General features: G+C 43.6%; 1 protein-coding gene across 1 annotated transcript in view; it reads right to left on the bottom strand.

Annotated features, from left to right (window-relative positions):
* The window catches only part of FEZ2 (fasciculation and elongation protein zeta 2), a 51,264-nt gene that overhangs the window by 16,933 nt on the left and 16,848 nt on the right, over positions 1–17,483 (bottom strand). Inside the window, exons 3-5 of the mRNA XM_044291537.1 lie at positions 13,783–13,899; positions 12,184–12,328; positions 1,613–1,881 (exon numbers count right to left, since the gene is read on the bottom strand). Of these exons, the coding sequence (XP_044147472.1) occupies positions 1,613–1,881; positions 12,184–12,328; positions 13,783–13,899 (531 nt within the window). The remainder of the gene's footprint in view (positions 1–1,612; positions 1,882–12,183; positions 12,329–13,782; positions 13,900–17,483) is intronic.

Raw genomic sequence — 17,483 nt, 5'->3', positions numbered from 1 at the left:
CCCCACTGTGACGCGACTGCCGCTGCCACCAGTGGGGAGATAGCAGGGAGGGGAGGGACTGTGGCCACTGCACCACCAATGAATGTAAAACACATTAATTCAAGTACAAGCATTAGGTGCCAGGGGCGGCATCAACCTGCCTCAATAACAGGGCATGCGATCCGCAGCAATTAGCCCCTTAGGTGCCACACCTGAGGAGTTAATTGTCGCGGTTCACATGCCCTGTTATTGAGGCCGGGTCTGTGATATTGCTGCCGGCACCCGCTGCCTCCTATACTTGAATTAATGTGTTAATTACATTCATTGGTGGCACGGTGCATCACCCCAGTATTATAAATTCAAACCATTGGTGGCGCAGTGCGCCCTCCCCCCCAGTATTAGTATCATTGGTGGCGCACTGGCAACAGGCGCACGCCCACCCCCATTGTTATATTAATGGTGGCAGTGGCCGCCTCTTCAATGGTGGCAGTTTCGATCAAAGCCCCAGCAGTGTAATCGTGCAGTTAAAACTGCACGATTCGCCATTTTTAGGTCACCTTATCCCCCCAAAAAATAGGATAGGACTGCTCTAATATGAGCCGAACGTTCCATAAAATGCGGAATGCACGCAGCTTTTTTTGGGTTTAATTTTTTTTTACGTGGAAGTTAATTGCCGCGGATCGCAGCAACCTGTCAGAGGCAGGGTGCTGGCAATGTGTTTCTGCCGCTTGTATTGGTAATGTATTAAACGTTATTTATCACTGGTGGTGCAGTGTGTCCTCCCCTCCTCTTCCCCTGTGCACTCTCATTGGTGGCAGGGGCAGCAGCACAGGGGGGAGGGAGAGACTGCTTCCTTCTCCCGATGCTGCTGAGGGAACATGGCCGCACTACGAGCAGCGCGCTCATGTTCTCTGCACAGCCCAGTATCGATATAAGGCAAATCCCGGTATCGTATCGATACCGGGACAGAAGTATGGACTGGGTAGCAAAAGTTCGATACCAGAATCAACCCTAATAAGACACATGATGACCACTTATTCATCTTTTCAGCAGTAGTTCTGCCAATTCCCAGGCTCCTCATGTGTCATCCAAGATTGCCACCCTGCTTCTTCGACTACCTGATGCATACTGTGCATTGGCAGTCCATGACACTTCCTGCTCGTCTAGGCCTGCTCTTGGATTGGTCAGCACTGCTCATGTGAACAGTAATGGCCAATCAAAGGGCAATCAGAAGTATCTTGGGCTACCTAAAGCACAGTAGGCACCAGGTAAGTCTGAGATATGGAGCGACCATCTCGGAAGGAAGAGGTGCCTGAGAATTGATGGAGCTAAAGCTGCGAAGACAAAAAGGAGGGGACCAGGTTGTTCCCCACTTAATGTAAATTTTTTTAACTGGTGGGTCACCTTAAGGCTCTTTTACACAAGTAAACGATGAGGCGAAAATTCAGAACTTTAAACACTTGCTCCTGATCTTTCTCCCATTGTAGAGGTGCCAGTGATCAGCCGACAAACAAGCAACTGCTAAACTATCAGCTGATCATATATTGTGTGAACATAAAAATTATCCTTTGTCGGCAGAACGAAGGTCCTTAAACAAGTGCCGATCGTAGCCTGGCAAATATTAGACCCTTACCGTTCCTGGCAGATGACTCTTCTCTTGTTTGCCATTCTGTGTGCTGCTCGATTTGAGCCTTCTCTTCTTTTTCACATTCTCCTTGTGCTCTTTCTGTTTGTTCTGCACTTCGATGAGGACAGAGATGAAGCTGTTTTTCACTTCTTTCTCAAACTCTAGCTCATCCCGTAAGGCCAGCTGTTGCACCAGCTCCTCCGAGTAATCCTTAATGGCCATCTCAATTTCCTCCAAAAGATCATTTAACTCTGAGACAGACATCTGCTTCACTTCTTCGGAAAACAGAGAAAAAAAAAAAAAAAGAATGGATCAGTCAGAGCGCAATTACTTCACCAACGTAGAATGATCTGTTGCTGCGGATAAAAATGGGGGGTGATGCTTTAGAATAATAATGGTAATTCCCCAAAATGTGGTATCTATAGATCTACATCTCTATATGGTAGTGCAAAGAGGTTGCATGACCTCCACGTGCGGCCATATATACATCTGGAAATATTCTCCCCGGTCATTCTCCTCCCTCAACCAGAGCTGCATTATGAAGCTCCTGAGCCCCAATGTAAAAATCTAACATGTCGTCCATCATTTAGAATACAGATGTTTTATGTGGCAGAGGGCCCCTTGGACCGTATGGCTATAGCTCGGCCAGTAACCGCACTGCAAAAAGTTCCCCAATGAGAAACCCTCTATAGCCCTGACCAACCTGAGTTTTAAGAGTAATGAATCTAATGCAAGACCACTAACAACGTCCAGTTCTCCGAATAATAGTGCAAATGTTTGGTCATTCACATTCTTGGATACTTTTGGTGGAGGGCTGCAATAGCGACGTCTGATATAAAAAGCACTGAAAAACTGTGGTAATAACATTAGCGTCCGCGTTTCCATAAAATAGCAGCCCTGTATAGAGCCTCATATGGTGGGAACAGGACAGCACTCTGACATTCGAATGAAAATTAGTAGGCTCAGCCTATGCTTCAGCCCTATGCTTGCTGTACACAATGCGAACTTCTTAGCACAAATGTCAATCCATAGGGCTCTATTCTCCCAATAAAAGGCAAAAAGAGTGCCCATGTTGTAAAAAAGTGGCCCCATTTTGTAGTCGGGTCCAAACTAATGGAAGGCAGAGCCAGCAATACCATATTGGGGGACATTATACCACACCGACAGAGCCAAATACCGTGTGGCGGACACATTTTCCGGACCAACCACGGCTCACGTGATCTATGATGCTGTGAGTTCCTGACTAACCACGGGTGTACTGTCCTGTAATCACAGCATCATTTGAGTATGGGACAATATACCCACGGTTGGCCTGGAGCCTCACAGCATCATATCACCGTGACGCAGGGAGCTCAGCTCACGAGCCGCAGTCAGTCCAGGAAATGTGGCTGCCACACATGTGAATGCAGTCTTACTGTTTAGCTGTACTAACCACATTCTTATAGTTTAGGGTATGTTGACATCAGAGAGCAGCCTGTCGGATTTCACCAGATGTGGCATTGCCAGATTCTACAGTTCACTTTTGGATCCCCACTGACTATAAATGGGGTCTGGCGGAAATTCGTCTGCCTTCTAGCAAAAATGCCAGATTTCCCCGTTTTTGTCAGGCCAACAGCTAGCATTTGTGCCGGATAAGGCATGCCACAGATGTGAACATATCCTTCAGCTAGTTTCAAACTAGCGCTAAAGCAGTAGAGGAACAGCCTGATGGAGTTAACTGCATCCGGAATAGCTGGATACTACCTTTCCCCCTGGAACCTATTGACTATAATGGACTCGGCGGGGATCCAACCGGATTCTGGCATTACTGACAAGATTCTGCCAAATACCACTGCAAGCAGCAGGTTTTGTCTGGTAGAATCCCAGCACTAATGCCAGAGACTGGCCGGATACCTGCCAGGTCCCTAAGGACTACGGGGGAAAGGTACGATGAACTCCGGAAGGCTGTTCCTCTACAGGAGAAAACTAGTGTAAGACTAGCCTTACCTGGGAAGTCATAGCACGTCATTTCCCTTCCATTACATAGATTTGACATAAGAAGGAATTGCAAAACTAACAGATGAGTAATGCTCTGTTCCTTTAAAAATTCACTTTTTATTAAACATAATTCAAAAATACAAATTACAATTTCATAATGACAGTAGGGCTTCAAACATATAATGCCATAGTACATACAGTTGCAAGAAAAAGTATGTGAACCCTTTAGAATGATATGGATTTCTGCACAAATTGGTCTTAAAATGTGATCTGATCTTCATCTAAGTCCCAACAATAGACAATCGCCATCTGCTTAAACTAATAACACACAAAGAACTAAATGTTACCATGTTTTTATTGAAGACACCATGTAAACATTCACAGTGCAGGTGGAAAAAGTATGTGAACCCTTGGATTTAATAACTGGTTGAACCTTCTTTGGCAGCAATAACTTCAACCAAACATTTCCTGTAGTTGCAGATCAGACGTGCACAACGGTCAGGAGTAATTCTTGACCATTCCTCTTTACAGAACTGTTTCCGTTCAGCAATATTCTTGGGATGTCTGGTGTGAATCGCTTTCTTGAGGTCAGGCCACAGCATCTCAATCAGGTTGAGGTCAGGACTCTGACTGGGCCACTCCAGAAGGTGTATTTTCTTCTGTTTAAGCCATTCTATTGTTGATTTACTTCTATGCTTTGGGTCGTTGTCCTGCTGCAACACCCATCTTCTGTTGAGCTTCAGCTGGTGTGGACAGATGGCCTTAAGTTCTCCTGCAAAATGTCTTGATAAACTTGGGAATTCATTTTTCCTTTGATGATGGCAATTTGTCCAGGCCCTGACGCAGCATATCAGCCCCAAACCATGATGCCCCCACCACCATACTTCACAGTTGGGATGAGGTTTTGATGTTAGTGTGCTGTGCCTCTTTTTCTCCACACATAATGTTGTGTGTTTCTTTCAAACAACTCAACTTTGGTTTCATCTGTCCTCAGAATATTTTGCCAGTACTGCCGTGGAACATCCAGGTGCTTTTGTGCAAACTGTAAACGCGCGTCAATGTTTTTTTTGGACAGCAGCGGCTTCCTTTGTGGTATCCTCCCATGGAATCCATTCTTGTTTAGTGTTTTACGTATCATAGATTTACTAACAGGGATATTAGCATATGCCAGAGACTTTTGTAAGGCTTTAGCTGACACTCTAGGATTCTTCTTCACCTCACTGAGCAGTCTGCGCTGTGCTCTTGCAGTCATCTTTACAGGATGGCCACTCTTAGGGAGAGTAGAAGCAGTGCTGAACTTTCTCCATTTATAGACAATTTGTCTTACCGTGGACTGATGAACAGCAAGACTTTTGGAGATACTTTTATAACCCTTTCCAGCTTTATGCAAGTGAACAATTCTTAATCGTAGGTCTTCTGAGAGCTCTTTTGTGCGAGGCATCATTCACATAAGGCAATGCTTCTTGTGAAAAGCAAACCCAGAACTGGTGTGTGTTTTTTTATAGGGCAGGGCAGCTGTAACAAACACCTCCAATCTTATCTCAGTGATTGGACTCTAGTTGGCTGACACCTCACTCACCTCAATTAGCTCTTGGAGAGGTCATTAGTCTAGGGGTTCACATACTTTTTCCACCTGCAATGTGAATGTTTACATGGTGTGTTCAATAAAAAAAATGGTAACATTTAATTCTTTGTGTGTTATTAGTTTAAGCAGACTGATCGTCTATTGTTGTGACTTAGATGAAGATCAGATCACATTTTATGACCAATTTGTGCAGAAATCCATATCCTTCCAAAGGGTTCACATACTTTTTCTTGCAACTGTATTCACAGAATCAAAACAGCATTATAGTATAAAGGTACCAAAAATCTTTAATGCCCCACATCTATGTCATTAGCGTAAGGTTTTGCTCGGGAAGAAGCAATAACGCGAAACGCACGTTGATAGGAGGGTCCAATTGCAGTTCCACTATACGATATCACATTTTTATTATTCATTGGATAGTAAGTAAAAACTTGTAATGATCTAGGGGTTGGTAAAGAGGCGGCATTGAACTGACCGGCATATGTTACGCTAACCCCATATATCATAGCAGTCAGTAACTAACTAACTTAAAAGAGGTAGCCGGCCACACCTTACGCTAATGAGATCTTGGTACCTTTATACTATCATGCGGTTATGATTCTGTGATTGAATATGTACTATAAGAAAGAACCGGCACTCACTAGCGTGTTGCAAAGAAAGTTGCTGTCTTTAATGGTCACATATATTCATCTGTGACGCGTTTCGACTCACGTCTGGAGCCTTTCTCAAACAAATGGATATGACATACAAACTAGGTGAACAGGTGAGAATTAAATAGACCGCCAAAGCGGAAGTGACATCATAGTAACCATGGTAGTGAAGTATACAAAACAAATCAAGTCAGAATATGACTGAAGAAACTATGATTGAAGAAAAGATCCCAGCCGCAACAAACATCATGGTAATTCTAATACTGTTACAATATATATCCATATAGTGATCCATATAATGATGATGTAGATGATGATGATAATGGTGCCGCTGGGATGTCTTCAAATTTTCTGCAAAAGAAATAAAAAAAGAACTATAAAACTATGAAAATAAAATAACAATTTTAACCACATGGAATGATGGAGGGAGAGAAAAGGGTTAATCACAAATACAGAATATATGCATAATATCCTGGAGACTTACAGGAAACTATGCAGGTCATACTCTCGGTTGAAGCCTTTGGGCTCCAATGTTTGCAAAGTGTGAATCCAATAGGATTCACGCTTCTTCAACATCTTTACCCTATCGCCACCTCTGCGAGGTTGCGGTACATGTTCAATTATCTGAAAGCGTAATTGTGATATATTGTGATTCTGTCGATCAAAGTGGTGCGGGATGGGCAAGAGCAAGTTTTTAGTACGTATTGTAGACTTGTTTGGAAAAGCGATCCTTCATCCGCATAGAAGTTTCGCCTACATATAACAAGCCACACGGGCACTTCAATAAATAAATAACAAAATTGCTATTACATGTGTAAAATCCCTTAATGGGAAATTGTTTACCAGTGTGCGGATGTGAAAAGAATTCACCCTTAATTACACTTGAGCAATGTATGCATCCCAAACAGGGGAAAGTGCCATTTTTTGGTGTAGATAATGTACTTTGTCGTCTCTCAGTATGAGAACTGCCAATGTCAGCCCGCACCACCATATCGCGTAAATTCTTATTGCGCTTATAACATAAGCGGACGATTCTGAAATTCTTCAACAGAGGGATATGCCCTAGATAAAATATTCCAATGTCGGTTGAAAATTAATCTGCATTTATGCACCCAAGGGTGAAATTTAGAAACAAACGGAATACGTGGTGGTTTAGTGGTTTTGGCACATGCCGCGGTGGCCTTATGCCTTTCTTGATTAAGTAATGAGGTGGGATATCCGCGATGTTTAAATCTATCACTCATCTCATTCAAGCGTATGTCCTTAGTCCCAGTGTCAGAGACAATTCGTCGAATCCTCTGAAACTGGGAATGAGGTAATGCCTTTTTGACGGTCGGGGGATGGTTGCTTGAATAGTGTAAAAGAGAGTTTCTATCAGTATCCTTAATATGGAGATCAGTTACTATGACTCCACCATTTCCTTTAGTAACAACAGTATCCAAGAAACTGATCCCCCTATCATCATAGTGTAAAGTGAACTGGAGCTCACTCCACACAGAATTTAAAAAATCCGTAAACTCTAGAAGGGTCCGAATGCCGCCTCGCCATACACAAAACACATCATCGACGAACCTACGCCAAAAAATACAATGCAATATGAACAGCTCATTTAAATAGATATATTTATCTTCAAACCATGACATGTATGTGTTTGCGTACGGCGGTGCGGCATTCGAACCCATCGCGGTCCCACAGCGCTGTTTCTAAAAAGTATCCTGAAATAAAAAATCCGTGTAAATCGGACTCGATTTTGTCCCCTCCAGCCATCTTGCTGGATAAGGTTTTAACACCCTTAACTAAAACCATGCCTTCGTTTCTTTTGGATACCAATCAATTTCTTAATGAAGTTAGGTCATTGACGTTGCAGGAGGATGATTTGCTTGTTACTTTCGATGTATGTTCATTATATACCTCTATTACTCATGCAAAGGGAATACGTGCTGTTGAGTGGTTATTAACTCTCTCCTCTTACACCTAACGTGAAAAAAAAAAAAATTCTGAGTTTATTGACCATTATTCTGTATGAAAATTATTTTTTATTTCAGGATACTTTTTAGAAACAGCGCTGTGGGACCGCGATGGGTTCGAATGCCGCACCGCCGTACGCAAACACATACATGTCATGGTTTGAAGATAAATATATCTATTTAAATGAGCTGTTCATATTGCATTGTATTTTTTGGCGTAGGTTCGTCGATGATGTGTTTTGTGTATGGCGAGGCGGCATTCGGACCCTTCTAGAGTTTACGGATTTTTTAAATTCTGTGTGGAGTGAGCTCCAGTTCACTTTACACTATGATGATAGGGGGATCAGTTTCTTGGATACTGTTGTTACTAAAGGAAATGGTGGAGTCATAGTAACTGATCTCCATATTAAGGATACTGATAGAAACTCTCTTTTACACTATTCAAGCAACCATCCCCCGACCGTCAAAAAGGCATTACCTCATTCCCAGTTTCAGAGGATTCGACGAATTGTCTCTGACACTCGGACTAAGGACATCCGCTTGAATGAGATGAGTGATAGATTTAAACATCGCGGATATCCCACCTCATTACTTAATCAAGAAAGGCATAAGGCCACCGCGGCATGCGCCAAAACCACTAAACCACCACGTATTCCGTTTGTTTCTAAATTTCACCCTTGGGTGCATAAATGCAGATTAATTTTCAACCGACATTGGAATATTTTATCTAGGGCATATCCCTCTGTTGAAGAATTTCAGAATCGTCCGCTTATCTGTTATAAGCGCAATAAGAATTTACGCGATATGGTGGTGCGGGCTGACATTGGCAGTTCTCATACTGAGAGACGACAAAGTACATTATCTACACCAAAAAATGGCACTTTCCCCTGTTTGGGATGCATACATTGCTCAAGTGTAATTAAGGGTGAATTCTTTTCACATCCGCACACTGGTAAACAATTTCCCATTAAGGGATTTTACACATGTAATAGCAATTTTGTTATTTATTTATTGAAGTGCCCGTGTGGCTTGTTATATGTAGGCGAAACTTCTATGCGGATGAAGGATCGCTTTTCCAAACACAAGTCTACAATACGTACTAAAAACTTGCTCTTGCCCATCCCGCACCACTTTGATCGACAGAATCACAATATATCACAATTACGCTTTCAGATAATTGAACATGTACCGCAACCTCGCAGAGGTGGCGATAGGGTAAAGATGTTGAAGAAGCGTGAATCCTATTGGATTCACACTTTGCAAACATTGGAGCCCAAAGGCTTGAACCGAGAGTATGACCTGCATAGTTTCCTGTAAGTCTCCAGGATATTATGCATATATTCTATATTTGTGATTAACCCTTTTCTCTCCCTCCATCATTCCATGTGGTTAAAATTGTTATTTTATTTTCATAGTTTTATAGTTCTTTTTTTATTTCTTTTGCAGAAAATTTGAAGACATCCCAGCGGCACCATTATCATCATCATCTACATCATCATTATATGGATCACTATATGGATATATATTGTAACAGTATTAGAATTACCATGATGTTTGTTGCGGCTGGGATCTTTTCTTCAGTCATATTCTGACTTGATTTGTTTTGTATACTTCACTACCATGGTTACTATGATGTCACTTCCGCTTTGGCGGTCTATTTAATTCTCACCTGTTCACCTAGTTTGTATGTCATATCCATTTGTTTGAGAAAGGCTCCAGACGTGAGTCGAAACGCGTCACAGATGAATATATGTGACCATTAAAGACAGCAACTTTCTTTGCAACACGCCAGTGAGTGCCGGTTCTTTCTTATCGTTGATGTGAGATCGTAATCTCAGGACACGTGCACCACGCTATTTTTCGGAGTGCCGGCTGTTCATTATTTTTGAATATGTACTATGGTGTTATATGTTTGAATCCTTACTGCCATTATGAAATGGTAATTAGAATTTTTTAATCATGCTTAATTAAAAGTGAAATTTTAAAGAAACAGAACATTACTCATCTGTTGTTGGTTTTGTGGTATAACTGAGTATTCCTGTCAGGTAAAGGTGTTGTTACCTTGTGGATTTAATATAGTGATAAGGCTACATGCACACGACCGTTGTGTGTTTTGCGGTCCGCAAATTGCGGATCCGCAAAACATGGATGGCGTCCGTGAGCGTTCCGCAATTTGCGGAACGGCACCGACAGCCATTAATATAACTGCCTATTCTTGTCCGCAAAACGGACAAAAATAGGACAGGTTAATTTTTTTTTTGCGGACCACGGAACGGGGCAACGGATGCAGACAGCACACGGAGTGCTGTCTGCATCTTTTGTGGCCCCATTGAAGTGAATAGGTCCGCATCCAAGCCGCAAAAACTGCAGCTCTGATGCGGACCAAAACAATGGTCATGTGCATGAGGCCTAATAAGAAGGAATTGCCCACTCTAGGATTACTCTCTTTCCCAGTATTTGGCTAGTATTAGCAACGGGTAAAACGGACACCATTTCTACTGATCCATCACTTGGAGAAGTGGAGCACTTGGAAGAGACATTAGCTCGCATCCCCACCGGCTAGGTTTCTCTTTCACGGTCAGACGTGCAGGAGGATTGGGCGCGCTCCATATCTCCAGGCACTTTTACTCAAGGACGGAGAAGCTGCCTGGTGAATAATCGCAAAGCAATTAGAAAACTCCTTTCATGTTGGATATTCAGTCCTGCTCAAATACATATTAATGAACTGGATTCACATTTGATACTCCAAAAGAAACCCGACTGTTGTGCTTCTGCAAAGTGGGGGGGGGCGCGAGTCGGTGTGACTCTGATATTACCAGAGCTTCTGCTGGACAATCACTTCTGGATTCTGTCAGAGGATGACCATGTTCAATCCGGTACTAATAAGGGTATAACAAGGACTAGAAAATGGGTCAAAACGTTAAAAAAAAAAAGCTTTTTTTTTGGACACACTTTTCTCATGACCTCATCTGCAGAGGCTCGTAGGAGGGAGTTGGGGAATACTGGGAAAACACCACGTGATAATCTGCTGAACGGAACATCAAGCTGAGCAATTATCATGCAGCGCACGCTGTGGACTGCTGCCGTTCACAGCCAGAACACAAAATCCTAGCAGGAGTGGAAGCAATACATAGACATAAGAGCAACCCGGTGATTCTTTCTAATAAAACGATGCAAGGATGGCAAACGTCCGGAAAATTCATCAACATTAGGAACCTTTCAATATCTGCCGCATTCTATTCTTCCGTGCAGGATCTTAGCAGTTCTTTATCGCGTAAATCACAGCATGCAAATCCACCGGAAAATGTTCTGATCCATACTAAGATGATATCAGGTCACTAGCCTGATTCACGGGGAGTGCAATATATTCCTAGACCTCAGGCACACGACTCTACGTTTCGTCAGTGTGCTGTCCGCATTTTTTGCAGATCTGACCCATTCATTCATTTCTGTGGGGCCGTGCACACCTCTGTAGATCTGGGTGGCCATTCCTTATATTATATAGAACATGTCCTATCCTGGTCCGCATTGCGGAATTGAATAAGAAATGTATCTGTATTTTGCAGACCCATTGTTTGCTGACTTACATATGGATCCGGCCATGTGCGTCAAGCCAAGTCCATATTGGAGTACAAAAACCACAGATCTGTAGAATACGGACACCATTCTACATTTTTCCCACTCCCATCAGTAGAACATCTAGCCCGCAATACGGACAAGGATAGGACATTTTCTGTAATTTGAGGAAAAGCCAAACAAATCTGCAGTAAATATAGATGTGCGCAGGAACCCACAGAAATGAATCAGTCGGGTTAGTTGCTACCCACGAAAAATGCGGACAGAACACTGAAGAAAAATACAGTTGCGTGCATGAGGCCTGCAATGCAAATGCAAAAACATGTTTGAGTCTGTTCAGAGAAAAATTTATGATTTCGCATGCAATATGAATTAGTTCAGCGTTTCCATTTGCATCCGTTTTTCACACGCATAATTGAAAAAAAGAACATCTCCAAGTAACCATCAGTGAAAAAAGCGAATGGATGCTGTCCATTGCCATGTGCTGTCAGTTTGTTTTTTTCCATGACCTGCTGATATGATTGGATCAGTCCTGCGTGAAAATCGGATGACGATAGAACCTCGCTCACGTGCATATACTCATTGAAACAAATAGGATGCAGTCTGCTGTAAAATAAGCAACTGCTGTCCCCTACATAATAAGGCCGCTTTCACGCATCAGCGATTTCCATCCATGATTCAGAGCTAAAACCAGGTACAGGTCAAAAACACAGAGCAGGAGCAAATCTTCCCACTGCACCTTATCTCTGTGTAGCTCCACTCCTGGTTTTGGCTCATAAATCACTGATGTGTGAAAGCGGCCTAATTACATTAGATACTTACTCTCTTCATAGCTACTATTGGTGGAGGACTTTTTGAGTGTCTGAATCTCTTGTGAAAGCATCGAGAGCCGATCTGACTGAGAGGGAGTGTCATCCTCGTCGGGATCAGGAGACTCTTGCATCATTTCCTCAATTTCTTCAATAACCTGTCGGGGGAGTGGGAGAGATCATAGCTAATAAATCACTAGTGAGTTGAAAAAGGCTCAAAGTCTTCAAAGCTATGTTGTCAGATAAGGAAGACTTATCGTGTATATACCACAGACCACGGAAATAGTAGCAACTAGACATTGCCTGACCTACCTTTCTCAGCAAACTCTTACTAAAGGTCCCTTTAGACAGGGTAATTTAGTAGGCGATTGTCGGGGAGGAAGCGTTCCTTCTTGGCAATGCCTTTCTCATCAGTTGAGATGACTGCATTTACATGCAGCGATCTCCTCCACAGTATGAAGAGGAGTGATCGTTAATGCCATCGTTCTCCCCTATACAGACTCGTTGTTTGCCATCATGGGAGCGTGATTAGACGCCACAATCTTGTGCTGGCTAGCAATTTAGGTGTCTACACAAGCGATTCAATTACCTGACGAACAAGCAACTCGTTCGGTCATCGGGTAAACGGCAGCAACTTTACACCGTCGGCGTTCATAGGATTATCTAGCGGATTCTCAGTGGGGCCTTAATCCAACTGACAGTATCTAATGTCTGTGGACTCTTCCATATACAAGTAGAGTTGGCGTTTTCTGACTCTTTTACACGGGAATAACTATCATGTTTGGACAAGCCAAACAGACATGCTAATAGCACTATCTGACAAAAAATATTAGGACAGAAATGTGTGACTGCTAGGAGTTATATAAAGAGTCACAAGAATAGGGACTGCAGGACCCCTGCTTCTCCTCACCACACAGCCACGGCCAATACTTGATAGAACGGAGTGGAGTGGCGGGTGTGTGGTGCTTCATTATCTCAGTCAGTCCTACAGACCTTTATTACACTCCATTTAACAGGACCCCTGTTGTAGCGTCAGACAGTTTGGCACCTTGGCGATCACATATTTTACCTACTCTTATGAGAAACGCTAAATTGCCTTTGTGGTGAAACCTATTTCAAAGGGTTGTGTAGTGTCAGGATACCGATGGCCTGGTAGCAGTGGGGCAGTGTAACCACAGCTTCTTCTCCGGTTCACTTGAATGGTACAAAACGGCTGTAATTACAATGCACCGCCGCTATAATCTAAACCGTGCGCAGGTGGACACTGCAGAGCTCACACAGCAAGTGACGGGAGATGGAAAACCGCTGATCTGATATGGATGATCTATCCTGAGGTCCTATCAAATATAATAAAGGCCAAAAGTGAAAGAGTTTGGCCACATTCTGGATGTAGAGCTATGAGCAACTTACTAATACATGTTACAAGGCTATCAACGCTGAGAGCCTCCTCTGATAAAGAGCCGCCCCGAAGTACAATGTTCTTCAATGACTACGGTGCTCCAGTCCCAACATGGCCGCTGATGGAGAAGCATGTGACCTGACTGGTCCACCAGCGTCCTCCAGTGAATAAAACAGTGCATGCCAGTGCAATAAGATGTCCAGCCATCCTTACCTGCTCAGCCGTGAAGAGAGGCTCGTCATTTATACAGGACACGATTATCGAATGCATATCTAGTTGTTCCCTCAGCTCCTCATCATCAGACAAGTCGAGGTTTAAATTACTGTCCACCTGAAAGAAGAAAACACTTCACTTCATCAAAGGATTTTGGACACAAAACCAAAAAAGCCTTTTGCAACACAAATAGTGAAATCTGGGTCAAATTGGTAACATTTCTGCAAGGAGTTCAGCACTAGAAACTCATTTGGAGCGTTTTTTATTTTTTATTTTACAGCTGCAGATTTCCAGCAAATATGATGATGATTTCTGTTGCAGAAAATCTACTGCAATTCCATCATGTGTGGACATACCCTTACGATACAGCCACACGCTCAGGCTTTTTGATGCAGTTTTTTAAGCCAAAGCCATGACAGAATTCAAAAAGGAGAAGTATTATGGGGGCCAATTATTATCCTGAAACATGCCTATATTAGGGTACTTTCACACTAGCGTTTTTGTTTTCCGGCATAGAGTTCAGTCCTAAGGGAAAAGAACTGATCAGTTTTATCCTAATGCATTCTGAATGGAGAGCAATTCGTTCAGGATGCATCAGTATGTCTTCAGTTCAGTCTTTTTGACTTTTCAGGATGGAGATGATACCGCAGCATGCTGCAGTTTTATCTCCGTCCAAAATTCTGGAACACTTGCCGGAATTCCGGATCCGGCATTTTTTCTCATTGACATGCTTTAATGCCGGATCCGGCCATGAGTGTTCCGGAAAAACGGATCCGGCATTGCAGTCTGCGCATGCTCAGACTGCAAAAAATGTGAAAAAAATAAATAAATGACGGAATCCGCGCGCCGCTGGACTACAGTAATACACTCGTATAGTGTATTACTGTAGTCCAGTGGCGGCATTAAGCGCACGGCGTCATAGCAACCAATGACGTCGTGCGCTCCTGCTTTCAACAGGATGCCAGGCCGTGTTACCACGGACCGCTCTCAGATGCGGAACATGGCCGTGTGCATTCGGCCTTAGTCTGTCAATGATTGTCAGAAGATCTGTAGTTACCATATAATAACAGCTTTCATTATTGTCCTCTGTCCCTTTCCACTGCTCCCTTAAAAGACCATTGCTATGGCTCATCTGTCTCCGGCTAGGAAGACAGAGGGGCGGTCCTTCACACTGCATGCCTGTGTTCCGCGAAATTATGGCACCTGTTAAAATCTGGTATCCTCGTCACTTCCGGTAGTGATGTAGGTGCACCGGAAGCTTCAAAAGGATGTGTGATCTTAGAGCCCGGCACCTGATTGCTGAAAAGAAGGAGTGTTGGCGCCTGCGCACAACCAACCTGGGTACCGTCATTTTACATGCAGCGCCTGTGAACGCGCACAGGGAGAGAGGGTACCTATGATTTACGGGCTGAGAAGAACGCGTTTTGGCGCCTGCACACAACCAACCTGGGTACTGTAATTTTACATGCAGTGCCTGTGAATGCGCACAGGGAGGGAGGAAGGGTACCTTTGATTTACGGGCCACCATGCACCAGATTGCCCTGTGAAGCAGACAGGAGGGGGGGGGAAGTACCGAAATATTACAGCTCGCGCCTGTAAAGCAGCGGAGGGAGGTTTTACGCGGTGGCCCGTAAATCGAAGGTACCCCCCCTCCCGTCTGCTTCACAAGGCAATCTGGTTCGCGCATGCACGGTGGCCCGTAAATCAAAGGTACCCTCCCTCCCTGTGCGCGTTCACAGGCGCTGCATGTAAAATTACAGTACCCAGGTTGGTTGTGTGCAGGCGCCAACACGCCTTCTTTTCAGTCCATAAATCATACGTACCCTCCCTTTCCTGTGCGCGTTCACAGGCGCAGCTTGTAAAATGACGGTACCCAGGTTGGTTGTGCTCCAGGCGCCAACACGCCTTCTTTTCAGCCAATCAGGTGCCAGGCTCTAAGATCACACTTCCTTTTGAAGATTCCGGTGCGCCTACGTCACTACCGGAAGTGACGGGGATACCAGATTTTAACAGGTACCATAATTTCACGGAACAGCCTGCATTAAGCTTCAGAGTGAGGAGGCGTGTCTCTCAGTAATCCAATCTGATTGGCTGGCAGGAAGCGGCTGGCTACAGCAAGTTTGTATGTGACCTGAGGGAATGCAGTTTTGGCCTCAGAGAACTGGCACAGGAGCCATCTTGAGAAGATCCTCATAATGTAGGATTCAAAACAGCCGTAACTAAGGCGAAAACTCAAGAAAAACTGTGGTAAGTGAAGAAACTAAAGATTGCTTTATGCATAATGCTGCTGCAGCAGTAACATATGCTAAAATAGATTTATTTTATTTTTTTATGAAAATATGACAGTTATCCTTTAAATAGACTCCGGTCTTAAAAAAGCCCTGCGCTGGTGGTGGATCCTCTGAAATTATGTAGAGGCGCCAACCGCCGCTTCTAAATCTAGGCCAGCTTCCTTGCAGTCATAGATTTAGACCATTTTCTACTAAGGCCTCATGCACACGACCGTTGTGTTTTGCCGTGTCCGAAAATCGCCTACTCTTGTCCGCAAAACACGAACAAGAATAGGACATGTCGACAGCACACGGAGTGCTGTCCGCATCTTTTGCGGCCCCACTGAAGTGAATGGGTCCGCATCTGAGGCACCAAAACTGCAGCTCGAATGTGGACGAAAACAACGGCCGTGTGCATGACGCCTAAACCAGACATAGAAACTGATGAATGAGATGGGCCTGCTGGTCCATCCTCGCCCACTTTTTTAGACCTGGAATGAGCGGGGAAGTCGTAGACTGCGGCACAAAGAACCTGCACCAGAAATAGAAATATTTCTGTTAGTAAATAACCCCCATTGTGTCTATGCATGGACATGGAGCAGTAAACACACTTTGGGGGGGGGGGGGAGATTTATTAAAACTGGTGTAAAGGAAAACTGGCTTAGTTACAATCCACTTCCACCTTTCATTTTCCAAAGGAGCTCTGAAGAATGAAAGGCAGAATCTGATTGGTTGCTATGGGCAACTAAACCAATTTTCCTTACACCAGTTTTGTTAAATCTCCCCCTTTGCTTTTTTGGATAGCATTTTGGAGAATAAATGTAATCTACAGACACAAATCGCGCCTACAATAATAAGGGGAGAAGACTTAAAGGGGTTGTGTCACTTCAGCAAATAGCATTTATTATGAAGAAAAAGTTACTACAAGCCACTTACTAATGTATTGTTATTATCCATATAGCTTCCTTCGCTGGCTGGTTTCATTTTTCCATCACATTATGCACTGCTCGTTTCCATGGTTACGACCACCCTGCAATCCAGAAGTGGTCGTGCTTGCACACTGCAGGAAAAAGCACCAGCCTATGTGAGCTCCCACGGTCCCAGCCACCAGAGAGGCCAGCACTTTTTCCTATAGTGTGCAAGCACGGTCACCATTGCATGGCAGTCATAACCATGGAAACGAGCAGTGTATAATGTGATGGAAAAATTAATCCAGCCAGTGAGAGAGGCAATATGGACAATCACAATACGGTACATTAGTAAGTGTCTTGTATTAACTTTCTCTACATAATAAATGCCACTTGCTGAAGTGAGACAACCCCTTTAAGAGATATTTCTACTTCTATTTTTCCAAATGTTTTTCATGGGCCGCTACTCAGACGTCAATTTCATTTCACTAATTCGAGCGGACATTGGTTTCTTCTAAAAGTT

Source organism: Bufo gargarizans, chromosome 4 (assembly GCF_014858855.1).
Source record: "Bufo gargarizans isolate SCDJY-AF-19 chromosome 4, ASM1485885v1, whole genome shotgun sequence".
NCBI lineage: Eukaryota > Metazoa > Chordata > Amphibia > Anura > Bufonidae > Bufo > Bufo gargarizans.
The sequence above is the reverse complement of the archived record's forward strand: the minus strand, read 5'-3'. Positions and strand labels throughout refer to the sequence as shown.